At 37.1% G+C, this 13,384-nt stretch overlaps 1 protein-coding gene across 33 annotated transcripts in view; it reads right to left on the bottom strand.

Moving 5' to 3' along the window:
* ROBO2 (roundabout guidance receptor 2) overlaps positions 1-13,384 on the bottom strand; it is an 862,058-nt gene that overhangs the window by 23,919 nt on the left and 824,755 nt on the right. For all 33 annotated transcript variants that reach the window (XM_085527515.1, XM_085527477.1, XM_085527497.1 and 30 more), the window contains 2 exons: positions 9,883-10,143; positions 6,470-6,678 (listed from right to left, as the gene is read on the bottom strand). In XM_085527515.1, coding sequence (XP_085383641.1) covers positions 6,470-6,678; positions 9,883-10,143 — 470 coding nt within the window. The remainder of the gene's footprint in view (positions 1-6,469; positions 6,679-9,882; positions 10,144-13,384) is intronic.

A 13,384-nucleotide genomic window follows, 5' to 3' on the forward strand; every position in this document is an offset into this window, starting at 1 on the left:
GGAAGATATTCAGGTGCTGAAAATTTGTGATGTATTTTGTTAGTTCCATGGCCCAAGTATTTTATACATTCTACTCTGCACGTAGATACATGAAAATATATACTGAATAGGGTATGTATGAGCATACATAGGTTTTCTATATCTGTAGACAAACAATGGATCTTTTCAATGAAATTAAGCCTGAATTTTCATTTGCTCACATTGCTATGTCCATCTGCTAAGCACTTATCAGTTACACAGCATACAATACACACAATTGTTTGGATGGAATATTTTCGGGGTGTATCTAGGAGCAGTTGTTATATTCCATCTGCTCTTAGAAGGATTTAATCTAATTTAAATAAATAAATAAATAAATAATCCATGTTTGAAATGTGTAATAGACTAAAATTCTTCACAAATGTATAATGCTCCCTCCAATGAGCATTATACATTATCTCTCCACTTATCTCTCTACACACACATAGTCATGCCAGATTTTCGTAATAACACCTACCTATCAATGATCAGTGAAGCACTGCAATCAGACTCCCAGTTTTTCAGGCAACCCTCCAGGGGATCTGCTCCTGACCTCCTAACCCCTCAAGGACAACAAACACCAGCTAGGCTAGGAACAAGTGCCCTGCCTGTGGATTGAACACAGCAGCTCAGTCCTTGGATGGACGTGAGCTTTACTGGGGGGGGGACATCAACACAGCTGACAACTAGAGCAAACAATGATGTTACTTCTGGTTAGTGGACCACCTGTAAACTGTAAGGTGAAGAAAAGCTCTTCAAAACTGCTCAAGTCAGCAAGCTAACAGTAAAATCTCCACATTGTTTTCCACTGGTTCCTTAGCTATTAAGTTTCCTTATTTTTTGACTTTTTTCCCCAGCAGCACTCTGGCTCCAGAAGTACAGACATGGCCTTGCAGGCAGAAGCCTGCTCCAGCTCAGCCCAGGCCCCTCATATCACCATGCAGCTGCCTTCATATTGTGCACTAGGGGAAGCCTTCCCTAATGGCATCTACCAGCCTCTTGATTTCCCCAATCAGGCACACTTTTGTTTCTTACTGAATAAAGGCAGCATAAGAGATGCTGACATCTCTTTCAGATCAACTGTGCATTTTCAGACGGAATGAAATAGGCTTTTAGTGTCTCCTTTACATGCAGCTCACTGTGTGTTCTCCAAGAGCACATTTGAGTTTTTACGCTTTTTGGCAACTGTAAATTTTACTCTTGCTGACAGCAGCAGTAAATGCTTTATGCGGAACAAAATCAACTCTGTGAAATGTTGAACTCTGTTTTCTTGCTCCATAAAATATCTCTTGGTGATAATGCAAACAGAAAGCTCCTTGCTCTCAGGGAAAGGTGAAGGGAATAGAGGTGCCAGCTCCTTGTAGGCTGCACACTACACCTTCTAGTGGCATTTTGTCTATAATTAAAACACTGTTTTTTCTTTGGAAGGTGTAGTCTCGCTTTACTTAAGGTAACGAAAAATCTAACACACTTGTGAAACAAAATCTGTTCATAGCAAACCATATTTTTGAAAATTCCATGTAGTACTTCTCTGCATGCACACAAATCTACATGCTTATAGATAATAACTTATGTCACTGGGACTTGTACATGTGTGCTTGTGCACTTTCTTTCTTAAAAGCACAGAGCACCCACTAACATTACATGACTCCTCCTCCGTAGGCATTCTGATAGAACATGACCAGGCTGCCCAGCTTTGTCAAATGTGGATGAAATCCTCAGGGGCTTATGCTGAAATCCTCTAGCCTGTGTACAGGAATAAGGCATTCATCTCCTTTAGGTCACAATTATAAATAAAGAATGACCACTAATTTTAATGGAAGTGATTAAATAAAAGGGGGCAACAGTTGTTGTGCCATTAGATAAAAAAGAATAATGGAAGGTGCTGAATGCAGAATACAAATAAGATCATACTTCAAAAACTTGACTTGGGCTTATACTATACAGCATAATTCTTCAGAGATGCCCCAGATATTAACCATCTACTCCTGAAATAAACACTTTTTTTTTTTTTTTTTTTAAGGGGGGGGGGGGGGGAAGTGGTTTTAAACTCTAAATAAGTGGAGTCAAAACATATATACATATCTGACACTTCAGAAGTCAAAGCATAATTAATGCTTTTCATAACCATGTAATAAAAAATGAATTTATGCCACTTAGCCAAATTTATCTTTGTTTACATTTTCAGTCTTTCTAGATTTTTTGGTTTCCATATTGCAGAAAAGCACAAAAAAATCTCACATTTATTCATGCTGTTAGAAGAGAAATGCACCCAGAACATTAAGCAGTTGCTCAAATGTTGCTGAGCAATAAACTACCATGATAAATTGGCATCTTGCTGTGTCTCTATTACTTCTTCAACACTAAAATTAATTTATGATCAGTCATCAATTCATTTACATGTCGTTTTATGCTAAATCCAACCTTGCTGATGAATGCATATCCCTAGATCCATTAAGCTAGAGTAAAGTCTGTGCTTTATAATATGACCCTGCTAATTGTTGCATTACCATTTTTATGAGATACAAAAACTACCAGTTTCCTATTTTCTGAATACATATTTAATCCATGAAACACATTCTTCTTATTAAATACAATCAGTCTAACTGCTTATAAAACAGAATCTTCTGCAATAGGTATTCCTGTCCAAATCAATACAAATATTGAATTCTTCCTTGATAAAATATGGCTCATGGAAGAGATTTTGTGCAGTTTTCAAGAGTTATTCCATTCGTGCTTAGATGCAATGAATGAACAACTTTTACCACACAGTGATCACCAATTCTTTCAATCAAGACTAAAACACAACAAATAAAAGATTTTCATCCTTGCTGAGCTATACATCCTATGGCAATCTTAATAATCTCATATCTATACAATTTTCTTTAAAAATCTTAAAAAAAAAAAATAAAAATCAGTTTTGTTATACCTATGCACTAGTACTCTTTACAAGAATATCTCTCTACTTCTATCAGTTAGGTAGGAAAAGAGCTTGTTCTAATGCCAATGTTAGTCAATGGATCTATCTCTCCCCTCAGTAACTGACTGTATTAAAAGTCAGTAGAAATTTTACAGCTGCTCTTCCAGGTTTTGTTGGTTTGCTTGTTGTTGTTTGGTTTTGTCTGGTTTTGTGTTTGATTTTTTTAAAAATTATTTATTTATTTATTATTATTATTTTTAATCAGAATCAGGAACTTTAGCATCACAGCAAACTGTGCTGGGAACAAATCAAAATGTGGCTTTACTTCCTTATTCTGACCCACAAACAGTCAAATCTAAGCCTCCCTCCTTGAGTTGAGTTCTTTGCAATATCTGGAAAATGTTAAGATACTGCACATTCCTCCTTTCTTTTCATTCTGTTATACCTGTCAACATTATGTCTCTGCCACCTTCCAAGAGAAAACCTTAATAGTGTAGATTAAATCCCTGTCTGAATCTTCAGTTAGCTGTAACTAAAACTCAAGATCTTGGAAGACAAGTCTTTTAAACACTTTATTGAAGCAACACCATGTTTGCAGTGAAATTTATCAGTTTGAGCTCAGTTCACCCAGTGCCAGCATTTCACCACTGAGAATCCCAGTTTTGGCACTGGATGAAAAACTCAGCTCAACCATGAAATACAAAGTACCATTGCACTCCAGGAGTGGGTACCTTCAAGTCATCACTGAGGCATGCTAACAGTGCAAGGAAAAACATCCTGCTCACCATACAATTCTATCAGCTCTATTCTGGGCACAGAATTGTAGGGGTTGGAAGGGACCTCTAGAGATCATCGAGTCCAAGCCCCCTGCCAAAGCAGGTTCCCTACACCAAGTCCAGATCAAGAAATACCAGCTTAGTTTCATACAGACACTGAACTCACAGGACATGCTTAAAAATGTACAGAAAAACTGCTTCTTCCAGGTTAGCTGTTTTCATTTCTCTCAAATTTTTAATATTTTGAAGTAAAAATGTGCTATGTCAGTTACAAGAAGATGCTGGTTTAAATCATCAAAAGTCCTATAAGAAGCAGCTTTTATTTTATGAGTTGAAGAAAAATCAATTTAATTCTTCAACTGTATTCTAAAAGCAATCAAGTTAAAGAAGGAGGAACAGCTTAGAAACAATGGATGCAATTTCTTTTATGCCCTCTTTAACACTAGCAAATGCAACCTGGATGGGTTAGCAGAAACAGATACACAAAATTAAAATTCTTCTTTGAAACAACTCCCCTAAATAAAATAAGCAATTTCCTTCTTTCTCCTAATAAAAAGCAAGCCTACCCCAGAAAATTGAGGTTTTGCCCACATAGTAACTAAGAAAAACAGAAGTAGTTTTTTTTATTCCAAGAGTTTGTATTTTATAGATAATTTAGAAACACTGGATGTATTTTTGCAAGGTTATAGTTTCATAAGTGTTTTATGTCAGTCTAAGTGTTGGCTGTTAGCTATTGGGGTAGCCTGTCATTTTGCTTTCTTTCTGGCTGCACAGTCCCCTCCTGCAGCGCCAGCAAACACATTGCCATGCAGTGAACCAGATCAAGGAACAGATCCAGCTCGGAATTAAACAAGCAAAGAAAAGAAAACAAAAGAAAAATGTTAATTTTCAGCTGGATGACCAACATTGAGGTGGTGGTGGGAACAAGTGGGTGTGAATTTGATTGTTTTGCATACATTCCCAGCCTACATTACCAGGTTCTGCTAAGTTTCTTCTACAAAAATACATCATCAGGTTTTTAACATCAAAATATTTAAACTACTCTTACAACTAAGAAAGAAAAAAAGCTTGATTCTTATTTGTAAAAGCATAAACTACAATGGGCACAGAAGCCTTTAAATCAGAACAGAAATACAGCCATTCCGTGCTTTGCATGAGGTAGGTTGGTCCAAAATATTAAGGAAAAATGTAAATGTGCAAAACACTCATTTCCTGATTTACACTTAGATCAGCACTGACATATTAATACATATCAAATGGAAAATATATAGCAACCAGATTATTTATTTATTTATTTCTGTATTACTGGTGTAAAACCCTTACTGCATTCCTAATGGAAACACTTCTGAGCCATTAGCGAGATATGCAAAAATATGCAGAATTATAGCTTGAAGGAGATTACACTAGAAATTCAAGCAAAGTGACTTGACATACTCTTGCGCTAATAAGTTAACCTTCTGGATTCAGGGATTTAAACTTTAACTCTACAGCCTTCAGTTAGACCTGGGTTTCAAATCACAGCAGTAAAGCTACAGTTCTTAAGTCTTAATTAGATTGGCAAGCAGTCTGGCCCTAGGGTGAGGTAAAAGTCTGGAAAGTGGGATAAAGCAACACACTATTTAATTCAACAAGGGAAAAAGAAGGAAATTACAGGTATTGATGCTTCATTACTGTCATATTCCTGCAGTGTTTTCAAAATAACAGTGTTTAAATAAAGGTACAAAATCCTTGAAATTTCCAAAGTTCTCGACAAGGAGAAGAAAGTAAGCTGTGCTGTTGTAGTAATGCTTTTGTAAGCCATTCTCTTTGTAGATGCAATTAACAAGCTAGTGTTCTTCCACAGAGCTCAAGATTGAAAAGGCATCCACTTCTATGGAGGACACTATGTACATCTGGGTCTGCAGTAAACCTGAACATTATGTATACAGTACATTGTATAGAAGCCCAAGTTCAGCCTAAGGGGAATTTGGAGATACCTAAAAATTTTCAGTGTATCCATATGTCTGGTTTTTTTTTGTTGTTTTTTTTTTTTTTAAATATATTTCACTGCCTATATTTCACCAAAAGCGAATTTATTTATTTAGATTCTGTACATTCGTTTATCATACTCTTCAAGGTCTCCTTCGATGATTCCTATTGTAACTTTCCAATGTATGCAAAGGGTGAAAAGCAGTGAAGTATCAGAATAATTAAATACCTTAACTGAAAGGGGACAATTACTAAAATCTGCAACACAAGGTAGGTTCAAAACCCACATTTTTTCCAACATAGATGTTATACTACACTACAACTAAAGGTTTTGTTGATCTAATTAACTATGCTTATTTTAAAGTCTTCTAATTGCTTCATGTTCATCTGTGAAAGCATTTACCCAGCAAAATATCTGGAAAATATTTAAGATAACATTTTTATGCTGCTCCTGATGTATGAAACATATATTACAAAGCTCAGGTCTTCCCCCTCTTTTTTATTTAACGGGCTTGCTTCTCCAGTAGAGTGAACTTTTCATGAAAGCTAGGGTATAATTGAGTTTTCTTTTGAGTCTTTAAAGCTTCTTAAAATTCATGAATTTTCTTATCATTTTGCAGCAATGCAAAGTATTTTCAAATCCTTCTTTAACTTAGCGTTCAATATTAACACATTTTAAATGTTACAGAAATAGAGTGGAATACATTTTCACTTTAAAAGTGTTTGTTAGGTGATGTATTTTCCTGTGAGGAACAAGCTGGTGTTAATGTTAATTGTGTTTGGTTACCTGTCACAGAGCTGTCTAGATTGTCCATACTGGAGCCTGGAGTATGCTCTAGACCTCTCAGAGGCCTGTTGATTTCAAGAGTTTCTTCTTCAATATCATCCTCATCATCGTCTGGAACATCTGTTTCCAAGTCCGAAATAAGGTTTCCAGATACATATCCTAGGGGTGGAACTGGAGCCTGAGGAGGTTGTGTATTGCTTTGGATGTGCCTACGCAAACAGACAGGAAAAGGGCATCAGAATGGATGAGAGTTTGTACCTTGTGCTCAGTACAAGATAAGCCTCTGAATAAGCCCTGAAGCAGATTTACAAAACATGCTTGTTAGCTCAAACTCAAGAAAAATCAGCTCAGTTATTCACCATAGCAGAGTATCTGCACTCTTTTCAATATTACATATACTATCCCTCCTATAACACAGAGGAGGTTGAGACTGCACATTAACAGGTGAGGAGCTGATGTAAACAGAAGTGTGTAGGAAGTCCATGAAAAAGCACAATTCTAAATCCCAACCTAGCATATGAATGTTTAACCCTACATTCCACCTTGCAAAGCAGGCATTTGAGCCAAAATTAAATTTCACACCTCTGCCTGAACAGACTCAATGTTCTATAGTAAAACTCACCCTGAAGAGAAGGAAATGGCCTGTTGGACAGCAGAAATTTTCAAATCCAATGAGTCCACTATAAATAAGGACTTTTTACTTTATTTCAAATAGTTTAATTGACTTAATTGCAGCAGTATTAAAGAATGCATGTGTGAGATTACTGCATGCAATTAAAAAACACACAAACAAACAAAAAAAGGAATAATAAAGATAAAAAAGCATCCACAGAATAATTACACAACCAAAGCCAAGCACTAAGTTTGGAGTTTCACTTATATGGTCCTCTCAGAGGAAAACAACCATCAGTTTTCATTGCAGTATTTCATACAGCACTACAAGGGTACACAGCAAGCTGTGCTGGGGAACCCAGACACGACTGGCCTTGGCATAAGTGTGTGTATGGGGCTTGAATTTGCTAGCTGAGCCACGTGAGAGCCCTTGGATATCTGTTCATGAGGTTCTGTGACCTAATGCCAATTGACAAAATTCTGGGTGGGATCCAGGACTCCGCTGGTCTTATCCTAGGACACCAGCATAACAGAGAAAATTGCAAATGTCACCTGCTTGGCTACTGAGCTCTCATATATTTTCACTGAGCTCCTGATGTTATTTTATTGCCTACATTTCATAAGTACTGTAATTCTCCTTATTCAAAGTGTTTGTTTGTTTGTTTGTTGTTGTTTGTTTTGTTTCATAATATCAATCTACTGAATCAGAGAATGTCATAGTAAATGTTAGGTACCACTGGAATCTCTTTCCCCATTTGTGAGTAGGATTTAAATTGTTGCTTAGTCCGAAGCTTATTTGCAAAGCAAACGCTGTCTTTCTAATATGCAACCTCCTTCTGATTAACAGCTCTTGAATATTTTTGTGTCTGGACACCAGGGTCTTGGCTATGCAGTATTCAAAACACTGAACTAAAGGGGACTGTGATCTAATGCCCTCAATAAACAGCGTGATTAGCTCCCCATCAAGACTTAAGTATATGCTTAATGTTAAGCATGTGATAGAACAATTGAAGTCAATTTCTCATGTACTTGTAGTTAAGCATATACTTAAGTGATTTGCTGGATCAAGGCCATAATGATTACATACTTTTCTAGTAATCTAGTAATGTGCTTTTAAATTCCTAATTGGCTGGTCTCTAAATATCTCATCAGTTACCCCTACACCTCTCATCTTGTTTTTCCTTTCTAGTATAGAAAGGCTAAAGTTGCGAAAACAAAGTCTTCCTCCCCACTTCAGGCAGCGGAGGACTTTCCTCTGACTTTGAACAGCCTTTGTGAAACCCTTTGGCAGCATGATGCATCCCCAGCCAACCAATCTCATACGACTTATATTTGCAGCTCTCAATATATACCCCTAAACCTGCAGTAATAACCTAGCGTGAAAATACAGTAGTAACCTAGCATGAAATAACCTAGCATGAAAACGACAATTAGCTGTATATTTTTTTCAGAGTTTCATGTGCATTTACTATATCCTTAACAGGAGAGTGATGTTAAAATCTGCATACTCCTAAGTATATTTCAAAGTAAAGAATCTGTATATTACTATCCCTATTATGACAGTCCCCAGTCAATTTCTGTTTTTGTAGATGACATTCCCTGTCAGCTGCTAGAGGCTCTGCCACCGCTTCCTGTCCCATTACCCGCTACCAGGCTGGTGCCTGCACTTTGCAGGGTGTAGAAAGCATAACAGCTGCAAAATGCAGTAGCATTGCCTGTGCAGACAAGACGTGTATCTGGGAAGCCAGCCACCTTCAGCAGGCCTAGTTTAGCTGCTGCCTGGGATTTGTGTCTGTCCCACAGCAGGCTGGGCTCCATGTTTGGCAGCATGGCATTCTGGGGGGACCAAAGCGCCCTGTTGATGGAGCATAGTTTGCAGCCTTCAGGCTTCGACAGAGACAAGGGAAAACAGCTGGCTTTGATTTGGCATGGCTTGCCTACCTGCCTGGTCTATTTATGGTAGCTCAAGCTGAATAACTTTGCGGCTTTATTTACCGGTATGGAAAGCTGCTTCCCCTCTGGCAGCATGCCATTCAGTAACTAGCTTCACTTCTGTCCTCTGAGAGTCTCAAGCTTTGTCTGGATATAAAAGTTTCTAAAGGACAGCTGCCACTTAGGGAACATCCAGAAAGCAACTGACCTTCACTGAATCCCCTTCTGGTGCAGATGACAAGTTCCCCTTTCAGTCCCCAAAGAAATTGCTTCTGTTTGTTTTACAGGGGAAATGTTACTGTGGTATTTGCTTGCACTTCTTTTAAATAGGCATAAAGCACTCTGAAATGCAAGATACGCTCTGTAAATTCTAACTTCCTTCAAGTCTTTTCTGGGTTTTCTCTACAAATCAGAAATTGTCCTGGTGTTTCAAAATACAGCCAGTTATACAAAATGCATCATTCAATGTGATAAAGATTAAAAGCTGCTACAGCGCTATTCCAAGTAATTAGCATTATTTTTAATCAGAGCTTTAGTCATTCAATATTTTTGAAAATTCTAGAAAAATCACATCTTCTGCTAGCCTGAGAACATTGTGTATGGCATACAAGTTGTCAGTAGGTGGGTGATAACTATTCAGTATAAGCAAAACTCCAGAAGTATATCTTTTTTTTTTTTTTTTTTTTTTGGTCTTTTTAGTTAATTATTATGATTTTAAAAGCATATTTCAATGTTTATGACCTTTGCACTACAGTTTTGGAAACATTAGCAGAATGTTGTTAAACAGAATTGATATTTTTATCACTCAGGAAGAGATTAATATTGTGTTTTCATTTCCCAGACTACAAATGCCCCCTTCAAACATTTACCATGCCTGCTTTGCTATATCAAACTGGTATGCTCTGGTTAATTCATCGAGGTGGGCTTGAAGCATTGGCTGCATCTCCTCTCGTGGAGAAGGCGTGAGGGTTGCAGTTGATTGTTGCCCAAAGGAGATTGCAGGTGATGAAGCTACTCCTCGCACAGGAGGTGTGGGAACACGATCGTCATCTTCTTCAAGCTCATCCTCCATGCCCTGATGGAGGTAGGTCTGAACAGGCAAGGGTGGACACCAACCATCACTGTCATATCTAAAATACAAACCAAGTACACTTAGTATATGTTAAATCTCAGCTCTGAAGTACAGCAGCAGGTATACAAGGTTATTGCTACAGTTTGATTTCTCACACACAGTGTGAGATATAACTTTTATTGAAAATAGAGTCATACTTGCTTCAGTTCTCCTGAGTGACTGCTTAATTTTTCCCACAACTACTAAGCAACTTGAGTAAGATGTGCAACAAAAATAATTACAGATCCATAATCACATTTGTTGATGGTGATAACATTCCTCCACAATCAGCTACAAAAATGAACTTATTTCCTTGATCATTAACCTAGGAAAACATACTGAAGATTGACTTAGACATGAAAATAGGAGCATTTTTAAAAAACAGAGTGAGCCTTATGTAGCAGTATCACAGAATCATAGAACCGCTTGGATTGGAAGAGACTTCAAAGACCATCTAGTTATAACTGCCTGCTGTGAGCAGGGTAGCCACCTACCAGACCAAGCTGACCAGGAATCCACCAAGCCTGGCCTTGAACATGTCCAGGGATGGGTCATCCACAGCTTCTTTGGGCAGCTTGTGACAGTGCCTTACCTTTCTCTGAGTGAAGAATTTCTTCTTAATATCTAACACAAACCTCTCCTCTTTCAGTTTAAATCCAACTCTCTGTTGTCCTATCACTATCTACCTGCGTAAAATGTCTGTCCCTTCCTGCTTCTAAGCTCCTTTCAAGTCCTGGAAGATCTCAATGATCTGTACCTATGTACTTCCTTACAGCCACCCCCATTTATTTGCCAGCAAATTTACTATTTGTTTTCAGTTTGTAGCTTCTATAAAAAGCAACACTTTCCACACAATTTTTGGTCTTTCTACATACTATATACGTATCTAACATGACGTGTAATACATTCATGTAGCACTTGCCCTAGGCATATGCTATGCAACAGCACCAATGATAAGATACAATTACTACACAAGTTGACAGATCTGCCAGCACCCCACCTCCTAACCAAACTTTACTGGGACTTACCTAGACAGTGCTAAATTTCTGAATGCTTCTAACACAGCTCTCCAAAGTACATTAAAAGGTTAACAGCCACCAATACTCTTCAACAACAAATTAATCTCTTCTCACATATATATATATATATATGTTCTAATAGGCATTACATTTTTCTGGTTCTATTCTTGATCATTCACCCAAGGTGTAAGAGATGAAGCTATATATGATCAGGAAACAGATGTTTTATATTCTTATGTAAGCTTTGCCAGAGATTCAGTCCTTTTCTGTCTCTGGCTTCATCATGAACCTTTCAGACCAGGGTTGTATTATTGTACCATTCCAGGATCCTGACCCTTAGAGACACCATCATGAAGCAAAACATGTAGGCACTATTGCCTGTTCTTATACTTTAAACACTGCTTCCCCAGAGCAATGCCCTAATCCAAACATGACTTGTGCTCAGCAGAAGCACAGTTCTGCTAACAGAACTCAAATCTCAGCACTGTCTGTTCTCAGCACATCTAGCCAGTCTGCAATCCCTTGAGTGTCTTAACTCCCAGTGTATTACCAGATACCTCAGGATAGACAACTCTTTTGAAAAAACAATTAGACCACAAAAAGCTCTCACAGCTCCTTCACTGTCAAATCATCTCATACTCTGAAGGCCATTCCCAAGCATCATCTAAGTCACTTTCCACCTTCAAGGACTTCAGTCAGGGTACACCTTTTGGACTCAATACTGCAAACAATGCATTGAGTTATACAGTTAATTTCTTGAAGTAATTTTAAAGTGCTCCTTTAAGGTTCCTTATTTTGTAGGAATTATCAGTTTTCTCATGTGAGGAGCTGGGTTTCAAAAAGGCTGGGAACACTTAGACAGAGAAGTTTTATTACTCATATAATGAACAAAAGATTTAGTTTAAGCAAAAAATGAAGATTTCTAAAATTAACTAAATGCCCTTTCCATTATTCAAAAGTCTGCAGGCCGTATTTAAAATTACAGATTCAGGACAGCTAAAAATCAGACTTAAACAGCTGAAAGTCAGTGGAAGATGTAGCTTGTAATTAAAGCTAATATAATTTAAATTTATATTTAGCTGTAACCATGTTCAGATATACAGAAATATGTATGTGTACAGTGGGACAAATGAATGCTGTGCCTTAACACTAGGTCTTAGGAGCTACTGGATGATTGAATATCCATTTTCACAACAGTTTTAAGAAAATATTATGTAATGTGCATCCAATTCCTTAGGAGACAGCATATTAATAGCTTAAATTTGTTTTTCCTTTCAATATTCACTCATGACATTGACACCTGAAGGTGAAGAGACCATCCTAACTCATGCTGTTAAAAATCTGCAGTACAACATCTCTGTTACTGTCTTTCAACCTCATGCTTAAGTGTAATAGAATCTTCCTTAGAAGGGACAGGGCTGAAAGAGATTCCTTAGTGACTTTACAGTAGTGCATAAATGAGCTTCGGAGGCACTTGCCTTTTGACCTTGCTTGTTTCAAATCCCCAGATGTTCAGCTTGACAGTCAGTTTCTTAACAAAAAGATTCTGCGCAAGTACAGTATCTTCAACTAGGTTTTCTTTGAAATAGAAAGTAGCCTAAGCCTGAAGTTCAGGACACTGAAATTCAGAATTTCAGGTATCTTTATAATGTAACAGGTCTCAAAAGTCATCAACCCTAGCATTCAATTTACCAAAAATAAATCTGAAAGAAAAAGCAAGCACGCCTAAAAGATGACATTGTGGCTACATCTCATATAAATTATACAATTATTTAAACTTCTGGAACTAGCATAGTGAATATTGGTCACATCAATGCTTTTTTTTTTTTTTTTTTTTTTTTTTTTCCATATAAAATGTATTAACATCTATACTTATTCTCCACAGACACGTTTCTAAAGATAGTTGTTTTATTTTCACCTACATTAACCTCCAGAAGCTAATACTCTATTTCAAGTTGTAAGCAATAGTAGGAAATAAAAATAACCAATCACAACTGTGGTTGGCTTAAGATCATGAATATTACTGGTGAAAAATACAATTAGATGGTGAAGAATGATAAATAAGCATTTTATTATGGTCGAGTGTATAAGATAAAACCAAGCAAAAACCTTCTTCTCTAAAAAAAAGGGAGGAAAAAAGGAATGTTTGATTAAATGAAATTTCAAAGACTGTGAAGTATATGCAAGTGGAAAGGCAAGGAACAAGCAGAGAGTTTGTAGAAGGCCAAAAAAAAAAAAAGG

This window comes from Coturnix japonica, chromosome 1, assembly GCF_054131305.1.
Source record: "Coturnix japonica strain WE chromosome 1, WE-NBRP24, whole genome shotgun sequence".
Classification (NCBI taxonomy): domain Eukaryota; kingdom Metazoa; phylum Chordata; class Aves; order Galliformes; family Phasianidae; genus Coturnix; species Coturnix japonica.